Here is a 15,440-nt window from a genome sequence, read left to right as displayed (position 1 = left end):
GTAATAGTGATTTTATAACACACTAATTATGAGTTACTATCTATATGAATAGATGAAGTGGTGTTTGTATAAGTGTGTAGCTAAGTAAGTATGTAAGTATGATCCATTGTTTGCATAAGTGAGTAGGATGACTTCATAAGTGTATAGGATGTGTGCTGGTGTGTAATGTCGATATAGGTGTATAAGTATTTTTGATAGTCTTCTTTTGTTCATTGGCAGCATGTATGATTGAATCTATCGGTAAGTGATTAGATGTGTGTATACATCTAGAGATCACTGAGTGGGTTTTTTGATACTTGTATTGCTGTGTCAATAGATTCAAATAGGATACTTTTTATTTTACAATGAGTGATGAAAGAGTTTACTAGTGTATGAAGAGGTGTATGTGTTTGTCACATGGATGATGTCATCAGTGATGTTATCAGTGATGTCATTTGAGATGTCATCAGTGATGTCACTGACCATGTCATGAATGATGTAATATGTGACATCATCAGCAGTGGATTGCAGGTGCGCGAGATATAGTTAGTACAACTAACTATATCGGAGGAATTTCAATGGTTTTGCCCGAGTGAAATGTCCAGCTAACTATAACACCCCTAAAACCTATAGTTTTTTCAGTGAATTTCTAAGGTTTTTTAAATGCTAATTCCTAACTATATCAGGCTTGAAACCTATGCTTTTTTCAGTGAATTTTGAAGGGTTTGCAAATGACAATTTTTAAATGTATTTATTGTTATTTTTTTATACTGATATACTACATTTTTTAAACTATTTATTTTTAGAACGTTTATTTTTTAAATTACATTACATATTTTTTATATCAATTGAAAAAAAGGTTTTTAAAAGTATTGAAATTGTAATATTTGTTTTTTAATTTTATATTTTTTTTAATTTAAATATATTTGATATAGCAGGCAATGATGTTCTATGAAAGGGAATTCAAGTTACCCTAAGTACGGTTGGAATTACTTTTCAGGATCAGTAGTGGGTTGAAAGATGCAGCACTGAGGTCTCTCCTGATAACAGGTGAGTAAATCGGAATTCGTATGTCGGCTGATTTTAGAGGAATTTTTTTAAGTTCCACAACTCGAAACTTAGAAGAATTTCCAAGTGAAACCAGTCAATGTTAGCCGATGGAAGGAAATTCAAGTACTGTAAGTATGGTTAGAATTACTTTTCAGGGTCAGTAGTGGGCTGAAAGATGCAGGGCGGAGGTCTCTCCTGATAACAGGTGAGTAAATCAGAATTTGTAGATCGGCTGATTTTAGAGGAATTTTTTAAAGTTCCAGAACTCCACACTTAATTGAATTTCCAAATGAAACCAGACAATGGATTCCTATGGAAGGAAATTCAAGCTACTGTAAGTATGGTTAGAATTACTTTTCAGGATCAGTGGTGGGCTGAAAGATACAGCACTGAGGCCTCTCCTGATAATAGGTGAGTAAATCGGAAATCGTAGTTCGGCTGATTTTAGAGGAATTTTTTAAAGTTCCAAAACTCGACACTTAGAAGAATTTCCTGGTGAAACCAGTCAATGTTAGCCTATGGAAGGAAATTCAAGTACTGTAAGTGTGGTTAGAATTACTTTTCAGGATCAGTAGTGGGCTGAAAGGTACAGCACTGTGGTCTCTCCTGATAATAGGTGAATAAATCGGAATTCGTATTTCGGCTGATTTTAGAGGGATTTTTTAAAGTTCCAAAACTCCACACTTGGAAGAATTTCCAAATGAAATCAGTCAATGCTAGCCTATGGAAGGAAATTCAAGTTACTGTAAGTATGGTTAGAATTACTTTTCAGGATCAGTAGTGTTCTGAAAGATACAGAACTGAGGTCTCTCCTGATAACAGGTGAGTAAATCGAAATTCGTAGTTAGGCTGATTTTAGAGGAATTCATTAAAGTTCCAAAACTCCACACTTAGAAGAATTTCCAAGTAAAACCACTCAATGTTACCCTATGGAAGGAAATTCACTTAGCAGGTAAGCAGTGTTATCATTACTTTTCTTACTCAGTGGTGGATCCTGGATCCAGCACTGGTGCATCTCCTGTAAACAGACACTTAGAAACTTTTCTGGTGAAAACCAGACAATGGATTCCTATGGAAGGAAATACAAGTTACTGGTAAGTATGGTTAGAATTACTTTTCAGGGTCGGTGTTGGGCTAAAAGAAGCAGCACTGAGGTCACTCCTGCTAACAGGTGAGTAAATCGGAATTCGTTGTTCGTCTGATTTTAGAGGAATATTTGTACGTTTCAAAAATCAACACTTAGAAACTTTTCTGCTGAAAACCACACAATGGATACCTATGGAAGGAAATACAAGTTACTGGTAAGTATGGTTAGAATTACTTTTCAGGGTCAGTGCTGGGCTAAAAGAAACAAAAAACACAGTTGATGGACAGAATGTAGAACAATGTCATACATTCACCCCAGTACAAGGATCTGGGCCTAAATCCATCGTTTTTTTGCACTCCACACCACCCTGGGTTAGACACTGGCTATATGCAAATCAGCTCTGACCCTGTGCCCCATGGGAACAGTCCAGTCCGAACTACCAAGCCATGTCTTTCCCAGACCGGAATCAAGCATCCAAGGACCGGTTTCTGGCTATCAGCCTTCATTCAGCCTGGATAGCTTGACTCCAGTGGTGTGGAGAGCCTGGGACTCACGTCTGAGTATACCCAGCACACTCGGGGTGAAAATTGCAAAAAACACAGTTGATGGACAGAATGTAGAACAATGTCATACATTCACCCCAGTACAAGGATCTGGGCCTAAATCCATCGTTTTTTTGCACTCCACACCACCCTGGGTTAGACACTGGCTATATGCAAATCAGCTCTGACCCTATGCCCCATGGGAACAGTCCAGTCCGAACTACCAAGCCATGCCTTTCCCAGACCGGAATCAAGCATCCAAGGACCGGTTTCTGGCTATCAGCCTTCATTCAGCCTGGATAGCTTGACTCCAGTGGTGTGGAGAGCCTGGGACTCACGTCTGAGTATACCCAGCACACTCGGGGTGAAAATTGCAAAAAACACAGTTGATGGACAGAATGTAGAACAATGTCATACATTCACCCCAGTACAAGGATCTGGGCCTAAATCCATCGTTTTTTTGCACTCCACACCACCCTGGGTTAGACACAGGCTATATGCAAATCAGCTCTGACCCTGTGCCCCATGGGAACAGTCCAGTCCGAACTACCAAGCCATGACTTTCCCAGACCGGAATCAAGCATCCAAGGACCGGTTTCTGGCTATCAGCCTTCATTCAGCCTGGATAGCTTGACTCCAGTGGTGTGGAGAGCCTGGGACTCACGTCTGAGTATACCCAGCACACTCGGGGTGAAAATTGCAAAAAACACAGTTGATGGACAGAATGTAGAACAATGTCATACATTCACCCCAGTACAAGGATCTGGGCCTAAATCCATCGTTTTTTTGCACTCCACGCCACCCTGGGTTAGACACTGGCTATATGCAAATCAGCTCTGACCCTGTGCCCCATGGGAACAGTCCAGTCCGAACTACCAAGCCACGTCTTTCCCAGACCGGAATCAAGCATCCAAGGACCGGTTTCTGGCTATCAGCCTTCATTCAGCCTGGATAGCTTGACTCCAGTGGTGTGGAGAGCCTGGGAACCACGTCTGAGTATACCCAGCACACTCGGGGTGAAAATTGCAAAAAACACAGTTGATGGACAGAATGTAGAACAATGTCATACATTCACCCCAGTACAAGGATCTGGGCCTAAATTATTATTAAAGGGGCTTATAAAGCGCCTGGTGACGCCTCCCGGCGTGTCCCCGCGCTGAGTGGAGAGAGAGTCTTGGCCAGAGATCAGAGAGACTGTACATTATAAAGTAAATAAATGAGTTTTCAGCAGCTTCCTGAAGGAAGCCTCATTTTGTTCTAATCTGATGGCTGCAGGGAGGGCATTCCATTTCCTAGCCGCAAGGGTGCGGAAGGACTTTCCACCCATCCTGGCTTTTTTTATGCGCGAGGTTTTAAGCAGCCCCATTCCCCTAGAGCGTAGGGTCCTGTTCGGCTCATATGGTATGGCTAAGTCAGACAAATAAGACGGGGCTTTTAGATGGATGATCCTGTGACACCATAGGAGGGCTTTAAATAGTATCCTATGTCGGATGGGTAGCCAATGAAGGGAGGCAAGGGAAGGTTTAGACGGAGCCCTGCGAGGAAGTCTCAGCACAAGGCGAGCCGCTGAGTTTTGCAGGACTTGCAGCTTTCTAATGTTTTTATCCGATGTTCCCAGCAGAAGTACATTGCCGTAGTCTATACGGGAAGTGATAAGTGCCTGAGTCATTGTGCGTCTGGAATTTAGGGGAAGCAGATCTAGGGTGCGGTTAAGAGTTTTCATAACTCCAAAACATTTGCCCACCGTTTTTTTGATATGGCTGTCATATGATAGCTTGTTGTCTATCCAGACACCCAAGTTTTTAGCTTCTTGACTAGGAGTAGGTACAGGTCCCAAACTAGTGGGCCACCAATCTTTTGTCCACAGAGAGTCTCCTCCACCTATTACCAGTACCTCCGTTTTAGTGCCATTTAATTTGAGGCAATTTTCATTCATCCAGACAGCCAGTTTACTCATACAAGATTTGAAGTTTTCAGCCTCTGCGGATGGGGATTGTGAGAGGGAGATCAGTAGTTGGGTATCGTCGGCGTAAGAGACCAGCTCTACGCCGAACGATTGTACCACCTCTGCCAGCGGAGCCATGTACAGGTTGAACAGGGTGGGACTCAGGGCAGAGCCCTGAGGTACCCCCTGTGCAAGTGTCATGTTATCTGAGAGGAAAGTCCCTCTTTGGACCTGAAAGCTTCTGTTGGTAAGAAAAGCTTTCAACCAACCCAGAGCCTCTTTGATGACACCTGCTCGGTTTAGACACTGTAGCAAGATGTGATGAGCTACAGTGTCAAACGCGGCACTGAGGTCTAGCATAATGAGGGCCATAGTTTTGCCATCATCGGCTCCTTCCCTCATAGTTTCGGTGGCTCTCAGGAGAGCTGTTTCAGTAGAGAATCTGGGTCTGAAACCGGACTGAGATGTATGAAAGGCATTATGGGCTTCCAGATGTGCCATAAGTTGGACATTGGCAATTTTCTCTGCCAGCTTGGCCAAGTAAGGTAGCAGGGAGATGGGACGTAGATTCTCTAACAGATCCTGACTAACATTGGGTTTTTTTTTGATGGGGAGGACTATGGCTTTCTTCCAGGCTGCGGGTAGGCAGGCAGTGGAGAAGGAAAGTTGCAGGATGTGCCTAAAATGGGGCTCCAGAACTGACAGACTAGCTGCTAAGATTTTAGGAGGGGCTGGGTCACTAGGAGAGCCGGATTTAATGCTTTTGCAAGTAGATATTAGAATGTCGGCAGAGGGAACAGAGAAGGCGTCTAAGCAATATTGAGTGCTAGTACGATCTTTATATTCTACAAAGTCAGAGCTAGACATTTTACTACCAGAAAAGCTCGCATATATTTTCTCGATTTTACCAGAGAAGTAATTTGCGATTTTGTTACAGGTTTCCACAGAATCAGTGTGGGAGACAGGGCTGGAGTCAATTATTGATATTTCCTTAAATATCTGGAAGAGCTCCTTAGAGGAGTTCTCGGCTTCTTGAATCCGGTTGTTATAGTGAGAGGCTTTAGACGCACGTATCAATTTATTATATTCTTTTTGTGCGGCTTTATAATGGATTTTTTTTATCCGGACAAAAGTTTAGGCGCCATTCCCTTTCAAGCTTTTTGCAAGCAGTCTTGGCTTTTTGTAGCTCCTGACTAAACCAAGGGGCCGATTTAGTTTTCCTCGTGGCACTAGTCATGACGCGTTTGGGGGCAGTGCTGTCAAGGGCCTTAGTGATGCAGGTTTGAAGGTGATTATACGCTGTGTCACAATCCCGACCTTTAGGCGGTCCAGCCTCTTGAAGGATTTTACTAAAGGAATCAATAGAAAATTGTTTCCATTTCCTGCAAGTGTATTGTTGTACACTTTGTTTGTGACGTTCATTGCCGTCCATTTGGAGTCTTATCGGGATGACAAAATGGTCAGACCAAGGTATTGGCTGGTGAGGAAGGACTTGTACTCCCTTCCAGTTCCCAAAAACAGGATCTAATAGATGTCCTTGTTGGTGTGAGGGTTCGGAGTTTTTTAACTCTAATTGTATGGAGAGTAGCTCCACTATAATATCAGCTGCCTCCTTGTCTGTGGAATCCTCAAAATGGACATTGAGGTCGCCTAGTACCAGTAGGCGATTTCTCCTGAGGGCGAGATGAGTTAGGGACTCCATGAGAGTGGGGATAAAGTCGTAAATCCTGCCCGGGGGGCGATACATAAGGATACCCGAGAGAGAATGATTAGGCCCTGTAGTGATTGTGAAGGATCCAGCTTCACAGTGGTCAACAGATATGGTAGTTTTGGGTGCATTCAAAAGGTGTTTTAGTAGCGACAGCGATTCCGCCTCCTCTACCATTCTGTCTATCCAGTCGTGATAGGGAGTACCCAGGTGGTAGGGCCTGAATAATATCTGGGTCTGAATGACTGTCCAGCCAGGTTTCTGTGAGAAACAAGATATCAATATTGTCATCCTCAAGTAGATGAAATATCTCTACACAATGTTTTCGCATGGATCTACAATTCAGTAATGCTGCTTTTACTGCGCTTAAGGTTTTGCCAGACGTCATGTTAATAAGGGGCGTAAACATACATAATTTACATTTCTTCAGTGATAGAGCGCTCATGGCATGGTTGCAACACAAGGGAGTGTGGTGCTGTAAGTCTAACAGTTCCTGTCTGCCATACCTTATAGTGTCAGGTGTAAGAGAGCCAAGGGTTTGTGCCCCATGCCCCGTCCTGTCGCGGACGGGCGCAGACGGGCAGGACTTAGGCTCGACTTCGGCTCGCTTCCGGCGCGCCCGCTGCACGCGTCCGCTGCGCGGACGCTGACCCAAGCACATTTATAGAGGGGGGAAGGGGTCGCCAGAGCGCTGCGCTGTGAGCCCTGAACCCGGAAGTGCTGGGCTCCTCCTCACCCTCCGCTCAAACGCCCAGGATTGGACGCGGCGGACCAGGGCGGGAGTGGGCGGACTATGTAGATTCCCTAAGCTCTGACTCAGCCTGGAGAATTACGAGGGGAGCAGGTATAGTGCAATGCAGTTTTGACATTCAAATTCAAGTTTTTAAAAACAGTATCAACATACACAGTAAAAAGTTTTAAAGGAAACTTCAATCGCAACAATTAAAAGTAGCGCGCTAAACGAGCAGCGCTGTCCGTGCAGCTGATCACACCCAGAGCGCTAAGTGGATTGAGCCTGCCTCTAGCACCGGCAAGACTCTACTCCACAGCGCGAGTGCGTTTTACCTGGACTTTAAGTAGTAGCCACTCACAGTGTCGCCAGAGCGCTGCGCTGTGAGCCCTGAACCCGGAAGTGCTGGGCTCCTCCTCACCCTCCGCTCAAACGCCCAGGATTGGACGCGGCGGACCAGGGCGGGAGTGGGCGGACTATGTAGATTCCCTAAGCTCTGACTCAGCCTGGAGAATTACGAGGGGAGCAGGTATAGTGCAATGCAGTTTTGACATTCAAATTCAAGTTTTTTTTTTAAAAACAGTATCAACATACACAGTAAAAGCAATATTGAGTGCTAGTACGTCGTTTTTTTGCACTCCACACCACCCTGCTAAAAGAAGCAGCACCGAGGTCACTCCTGATAACAGGTGAGTAAATCAGAATTCGTAGTTCGGCTGATATTAGAGGAATTTTCTAAAGTTCCAAAACTCCACACTTAGAAGAATTTCCAAGTGAAACCAGTCAATGTTAGCTCATGGAAGGACATTCAAGTTACTGTAAGTACGGTTAGAATTTTTTCAGGATCAGTAGTGGGCTGAAAGATGCAGCACTAAGGTCTCGCCTGATAACAGGTGAGTGAATCGGAATTCATAGTTCGGCTGATTTTAGAGGAATTTTTTAAAGATCCAAAACTCCACACTTAGAAGAATCTAAAAGTAAAACCACTCAATGTTACCCTATGGAAGGAAATTCACTTAGCAGGTAAGTAGTGTTATCATTAATTTTCTTACTCAGTGGTGGATCCTGGATCCAGCACTGGTGCATCTCCTGTAAACAGTTGAAAGAATGCATTTAAGTCATACAGGCAATTTTTTAGGAATGTTTTTAGTTTGTGAAAATAGACACTTAGAAACTTTTCTGGTGAAAACCAGACAATGGATTCCTATGGAAGGAAATACAACTTACTGGTAAGTATGGTTAGAATTACTTTTCAGGGTCGGTGCTGGGCTAAAAAAAGCAGCACTGAGGTCACTCCTGATAACAGGTGAGTAAATCGAAATTTGTAGTTTTGCTAATTTGAGAGGAATATTTGTACAATACAAAAATCAACACTTAGAAACTTTTCTGCTGAAACCCACACAATGGATTCCTATGGTAGGAAATACAAGTTACTGGTAAGTATGGTTAGAATTACTTTTCAGGTTCAGTGATGGGCTAAAAGACGCAGCACTGAGGTCACTCCTGATAACAGGTGAGTAAATAGGAATTCGTAGTTCGGCTGAGGAATATCTGCAGAGAGGTGTAAAAAAAGGGCATGGCCTCTTTACACGTTTCTGCAACGCAGCCCCCTGGCACATACTGGAGGTTCCTGGTGGGCTAGTTGGCCCCCAGGGACCCCCAGTATTCAAGGGGAATTAGCTCCCACTCTGCAAACGCGCCAGCGGGTGCATTTGCAGAGTGTTGCAATCCATCACCTCAAGCCCCACCCCCTACCTTCACCACTCTGCAAACATGCCCCCTGGTGCATTTGCAGCAGGGGAAGTAATTCCCCTTGAATACTGGGGGTCCCTGGGGGCCAACTACCCCACCAGGAACCTCAAGTATGCGTCAGGGGGCTGCGTTGCAGAGAGGAGTAAAAAGGGGCGATACCTCTTTACATGTCTCTGCAAGGCAGCCCCCTGACACATACTGGAGGTTCCTGGTGGGCTACATGGCCCCCAGGGACCCCCAGTTTTCAAGGGGAATTATGTCCACCTCTGCAAACGCGCCAGGGGGCGCGTTCGCTGAGTGGTGCTTTAATTGTTTGGGGGGATCGGCAGGGTACCCTACGTGTATCCCGCGATTTTTCAGGCCTAGGGGGTCAGGGTGTTTCTACCCTGCCCCCTTTTCGTGTTTTTCGCGTTTCTTTTTCTGTTTTCTAGTACCTTGGTTCTACCGAGGCACAAAATGGCTGTTAACACTTCCTACATTGGAATGTTGACAGACAATTGACAGCCAATTAGAATGCAGCTCGTGCTCGTAATGGTACGCGTACTATCCTCGGACAGTACGCGTCCGGTGTTTCATATATAGCTATGATTTTACTTTTGATTTTCGAAGAAACTACTGAACGGATTTACACCATTTAACAAAAAGCGTAATCTGCGAAACAAATTCTACCTTTTTGCCAAATTTGGTGGAATTCCATTCAGTAGTTCGGGCTCTAGCCACACTTAAAGGTCCCTATGGAAAATTGCATGTGGAAAACAGGTTTTGGGACCCCCCTTTTTTCTTATCCCCCGCTTGAGGAATCACCCCAAAATTTTCAGGATAGGAGCGAAGCGGAGCGCCCCATCTTCTTGGTGAATTTCATGAAGATTTGTCGACGGGTGCCAAAGCTATTCCAAATAGAATGTTGCGGATTTCCTATGGAAACTAGGTCCTAACTATATCTACCTACTGGCGACTGCCAGTAGGTAGTTATAGTTAGGACCTATTTTCCAGAGGAAATCCGCAACATTCTATTTGGAATAACTTTGGCGTCGGTTGACGAATCTTCACAACATTTTTTAAAACTGGTAGGGCGATCCGGTCCGCTCCTATCCCTAAAGTCTTGGGGTGATTCATCAAGCAGGGGCCGAGAAAAAAGGGGGCCCCATAACATGTTTTCCCCATACAACTTTCCATTGGAGCCTTTAATCGCAGCTACAGCCCGAACTGCTGAATGGGATTACACCAAATTTGGCAGAAAGGTAGACCTTGGTTCAGAGTTGTGCCTTTTTGTTAAATGGTGTAAATCTGTTCAGTAGTTTTTTAGATATGAAAGGAAAAAAATACATATATATCTGTGCGGAGCCTAACCACACATCTCATCGTGAGATCTGATTGGCTGTCAGCACTTCATCCAAGAAGTGTTGGCAGCCATCTTGGGACCAATATACATGATAGCACCTCATTAAAAAGAATTGCAGTCAATACAAGGTTTTAAGACTTTAATACATTATATATCATTTGTTGATGGTACCATACTCATTTTAGAAATTGTGGTGTGTGCTAAGGGGTTTTTACCATGTGAAAAAGCCTTCTGCTGGGATATCATAAATCATGTGTGAGAGAACTATTTTCTCATGCTTTTCCCACATAGGTTTGGAAGGTGATCTATAAGCTAAACTGAGAGCATATTTTCTGTAAATTCACATTATCTTTCTCAGTCATGTGAGAATGAAGTCTGACATTCTCAGTAAAACATGTACATCCAACAAGGGCAGAGACTGTCAGTTGATTCCTTCCATTGTGTTCTACTGCAGCTTCAAAGAGTGTTTTAAAGAAAAACTAGAGTGCTAACAGAAAGTATGATTAGTGCTGCAGAAAGAAAAATTAGGGCAGATTTTGAGTGACTTCTCAAATCCTTTTCTATTTCATTAATAAAATCTGACATGCAGACTGAAACATGCACTTTCAATACCAGCAGCAGACTTCCCTGGTGAGCAGTAGCTTTACTACAGTGATCTAATAAGCAACTAGAGTGCTAACATTCTGAATTCATGGCAAATGTGTGACACATCAGAATGCCTTGTTGATGGAATCAAAGTAAAAAACTGAAAGTATTTCCTACTGAGGAGACTGTAGTAAATGAGGAAATGAGGAAACTACATAACAAATAAGTCTACCAAGATAGCCACCAGAGCCCAAATGTAGCACAAATATCACCCAGATGCAGCCCAAGTATAGCCCAATGACAGAATGTCCCAGAGTGTTGTAAAGAACAACGAGAGCGCTAATAGTCTTACTTATGACAAACGTATGGCACACCTGAAGCCATCTTGATTGGAATAAAGTGGTAACACAAAAAACATTTAATTTGCAAAGAAACAAAATTAGGGGGTTCATGTTGCCATAGAAATTATGATTAGTGCTGCAGAAAGAAAAATTAGGGCACACTTTGACTTCTCAAATCCACTTCTAGTTCATTAAACAATTCTGACATGCAGACTGAAACATGCACTTTGAATACCAGCAGCAGACTTCCCTGGTGAGCAGTAGCTATACTACAGTGATCTAATGAGCAACTAGAGTGCTAACATTCAGAATTCATGGCAAATGTGTGACACATCTGAATGCCTTCTTGATGAACCAAAGTAAACACGCATTGAAAATGCAATAGGTCTCGCCCTCGTTTAAGTTAAAGTAATTCTGTTTGTAATTAGGTGGCATTTTAGCTTTGCTTTTATTCGTGTTTTTCAAACTTTCATGTACATAACATGCATATGTATGCATATATGTAGTTAGGGAGGGTTTGTGTAGGGGTTTATATGAGTTCCTGTTTAAATATATAAAATGCACACCCGCCACTGCACTGACACCTGAGATGTAATTAGTATATTCCTCAAATGATACGTTGGGTCATGTTTGTATGGCATAGATTATCTTCTGGCAACATATATTGTACTATACATGAGATATTGATATGTGTTGCATAATGGGGATGGATATAAATTGGAAAAGACTGTACAGATTTATTAACCCTCTTACTATCAATGTCAACTTTGCAGTCGATAATAAAGTGTGTTTAAAAGAAATGTATGCATATATGTATATGCATGCATGCATTTTTATTTGTGTTTATATAGATATGGAGATTACAAATATGATTATATATGTATGTATACACACATACATATAAATGCATTTGCATATATATGCATATATATATATGTGCATATGTGTGCGTGTAGAGAGTGGTAGAGGTGTACAGGTAGAGGTGTAGAGGTGTAGAGGCAGAGGTAGAGAGGTAGAGGTAGAGAGGTAGAGAGTAGTAGAGAGAGGTAGAGAGTAGAGAGTGAGTAATAGAGTAGAGAGTGAGTAGTATAGAGTAGTAGAGAGTAGTAGGGAGAGTAGCAGAGAGTGAGTAGTAGAGAGTAGTAGAGTGAGTAGTGGAGAGTGAGTAGTAGAGAGTGAGTAGTAGAGAGTGAGTAGTATAGAGTAGTAGAGTGTAGTACAGAGTGAGTAGTAGAGTGAGTAGTAGAGAGCAGTAGAGAGTAGTAGTGAGTGAGTAGTAGAGAGTAGTAGAGAGTAAGTAGTAGAGAGTGAGTAGCAAAGAGAGTAGTAAAGAGTAGTAGAGAGTGAGTAGTAGAGAGTGAGTAGTAGAGAGTGAGTAGTAGAGTGAGTAGTAGAGAGTAGTAGAGGGAGAGTAGTAGAGAGTGAGTAGTAGAGAGTAGAAGAGAGTGAGTAGTACAGAGTGAGTAGTAGTGAGTAGTAGAGAGTAAGTAGTAGAGAGTAGTAGTGAGTAGTAGAGAGTGAGTAGTAGAAAGTGACGAGTGGAGAGTGAGTAGTAGCGAGTAGTAGAGAGCTAGTAGAGAGTGAGTAGTTGAGAGTGAGCAGTAGAGAGAGAGTAGTAGAGAGTGAGTAGTAGAGAGTAGTAGAGTGAGTAGTGGAGAGTGAGTAGTAGAGAGCAGTAGAGAGTGAGTAGTAGAGAGTGAGTAGTAGAGTGAGTAGTAGAGAGTGAGTAGTAGAGTGAGTAGTAGAGTGAGTAGTAGAGAGTGAGTCGTAGAGAGTGAGTCGTAGAGAGTGAGTCGTAGAGAGTGAGTCGTAGAGAGTGAGTCGTAGAGAGAGATTAGTAGAGAGTGAGTAGTAGAGAGTAGTAGAGTGAGTAGTAGAGAGGAATAGTAGAGAGAGAGTAGTCGAGAGTGAGTGGTAGAGAGTGAGTAGTAGAGAGTGAGTAGTAGAAAGTGAGTAGTAGAGAGAGAGTGGCAGAGAGTAGTAGATAGTGAGTAGTAGTGAGTGAGTAGTAGAAAGTGAGTAGGAGAGTAGTAGTAGAGAGTACTAGAGAGTGAGTAGTAGAGAGTGAGTAGTGGGGAGTAGTAGCGAGTGGGTAGTTTAATTTAAATGGAACACAAATAGGGGGATCATTTTGCCATAGAAATTATGATTAGTGCTGAAAAATGAAAAATTAGGGCACATTTTGAGTGACTTCTCAAATCCTCTTCCATTTCATAAAAAAATTCTGACATGCAGACTGAAACATGCACTTTCAATACCAGCAGCAGATTTCTCTGGTGAGCAGTAGCTTTACTACAGTGATCGAATAAGCAACTAGAGTGCTAACAGTCTGAATTTCTAGCAAATGTGTGACAGATCTGAATGCCTTCTTGAAGGAATCAAAGTAAAAAAACTGAAAGTATTTCCTACTGAGGAGACTGTTGTAAATTAGGAAACTTTATAACAAATAAGTCTACCAAGATGGCTACCAGAGACAAAATAGCTCAAATGTAGCACAAATATCACCCAGGTGTAGCCCAAGTATAGCCCAATGAAAATATATCCCAGAGTGTTCTAAAGAACATCTAGAGCGCTAACAGTCTTACTTATGACAAAAGTATGGCACACTTGAAGCCATCTTGATTGGAATAAGGTGGTAACACTTAAAACATTTAATTTACAAAGGAACAAAATGAGGGGGTTAATTTGCCATAGAAATTATGATTAGTGCTGCAGAAAGAAAAATCAGGGCACACTTTGACTTCTCAAATCCTCCTCTATTTCATAAAAAAATTCTGACATGCAGACTAAAACATGCACTTTGAATACCAGCAGCAGACTTCCCTGGTGAGCAGTAGCTTTACTACAGTGATCTAATGAGCAACTAGAGTGCTAACATTCAGAATTTATGGCAAATGTGTAACCTATCTGAATGCTTTCTTGAGGGAACCAAAGTGAACCAGCATTGAAAATGCAATAGCTCTTGCCCTCGTTTAAGTTAAATGCGAAAACAACAATTGATGGACGAAATGTTGCACAATGGCAAAACATTCACCCCCAGTCACAGATCGTACAAACCGTGATCTTTCTGGTCTAGGTTAAAAAACATCCCTTTAACTATTGCTATCTCTGGAACATTAAGGGCTGGGAAGAGGATTCAAAAAGTTTGAGAGACTTCTCCAGCTAATGAAATCTGTCCTCATTCCAGGAATATGAAGGCTAAAGGAAATACAGGCACACTTTTTGTCAAGGATAGACAAGCTCAGCACTCACAATGACCGGAGACAATGGTGCATACATATGACCTAGATGTTGCTCATTGAGATGTCTTCCTCTTGGCAGCTGTACTATGTGGATACATTTATGAGACTGTCTGAGTGTTTGTGTGAAGAAAGAGAGAGACATGGAAATAGATGTAATAAACAAACACAATTAAAAAATACGATGTTATGGTAGTTCGAAATATATAAACAGATATGCTGGTCAAATCAATAGACTACACAGAAAAACTATGTGAGCGTAAAAGATGATTTGGAAAAGAGATTTTAGCCAAATATTATTTTAAGAACTCAAGCTCTCCTGGTTAATTTTTTAAAAATGCAATTCGATTTTCCTCTAATTACCAGAACATAGTCACAGTTATTTGTTTTTCTTTTATAATAGGACAACTGCCCCCATCTACCAAATTCTGGACAAGAAGATTTTGATAAAGATGGCATGGGAGACGCATGTGACAAAGATGATGACAATGATGGGGTAGATGATGAGAAGGTAAGTCTAACATTGTACGTGGAAGGCAACCATACAGTATATTCACTTATATTTTCATTATCTGTTAGAGGAGAATATACCAGCCAGCAGTGCTTAACATTTTTCTTCGGCTGGGGTTTTCAGTAGCTCTCTTGCTGTCATGCATGTTATTTTAATAGACAGAGGATCTGTACTTAATTTGTGAAAGAACAAGTGCTGGCGCCCAAAGCTCTGCTGAGGATCCTGCAGCAGGTGTAGTTAAATGTTGACACACTCAAAATCAACGCTGCATAATCTTTATTCCATCTTGTGCCTCTGTGCCCCTTTAGCTCACTCTTGCAGGTTCCTGCTTTCTCCCTTTATATTTCTTCTTCTGCCTTTCTCTTCCTCCTTTCCTCCATTTAATTTGATTTTCTCTCTTTTTCTCTTGGTAAATGTCTGATACAGAATTAGAAGTGCTGGTTCCCCAAAATGAGTGCCGGTAACCCCACACCAGCAACCACCAGCACTGCAAAGTATTATTGTTATTATAGCACCTTAGCACCTCATTTAATTGTTTATTGTTTTTTCCTAATTTCTTTTCAAGGGCATGGCAACTTCTGGTAGACTGCTACTGGTCTGCTGGCATATCCTGGTATGTGCGTATTGTG

At 42.3% G+C, this 15,440-nt stretch overlaps 1 protein-coding gene across 1 annotated transcript in view; it reads left to right on the top strand.

The window, feature by feature from the left end:
- Positions 1-15,440, top strand: part of THBS2 (thrombospondin 2) — a 728,644-nt gene that overhangs the window by 268,246 nt on the left and 444,958 nt on the right. Inside the window, exon 14 of the mRNA XM_086927100.1 lies at positions 14,704-14,811. Coding sequence (XP_086783226.1) covers positions 14,704-14,811 — 108 coding nt within the window. The remainder of the gene's footprint in view (positions 1-14,703; positions 14,812-15,440) is intronic.

Source organism: Lissotriton vulgaris, chromosome 6, assembly GCF_964263255.1.
Source record: "Lissotriton vulgaris chromosome 6, aLisVul1.2, whole genome shotgun sequence".
In the NCBI taxonomy this organism is placed as follows: Eukaryota; Metazoa; Chordata; class Amphibia; order Caudata; family Salamandridae; genus Lissotriton; species Lissotriton vulgaris.
Note: the sequence above shows the minus strand (reverse complement) of the source record. Positions and strands in the feature narration are given on the sequence as shown.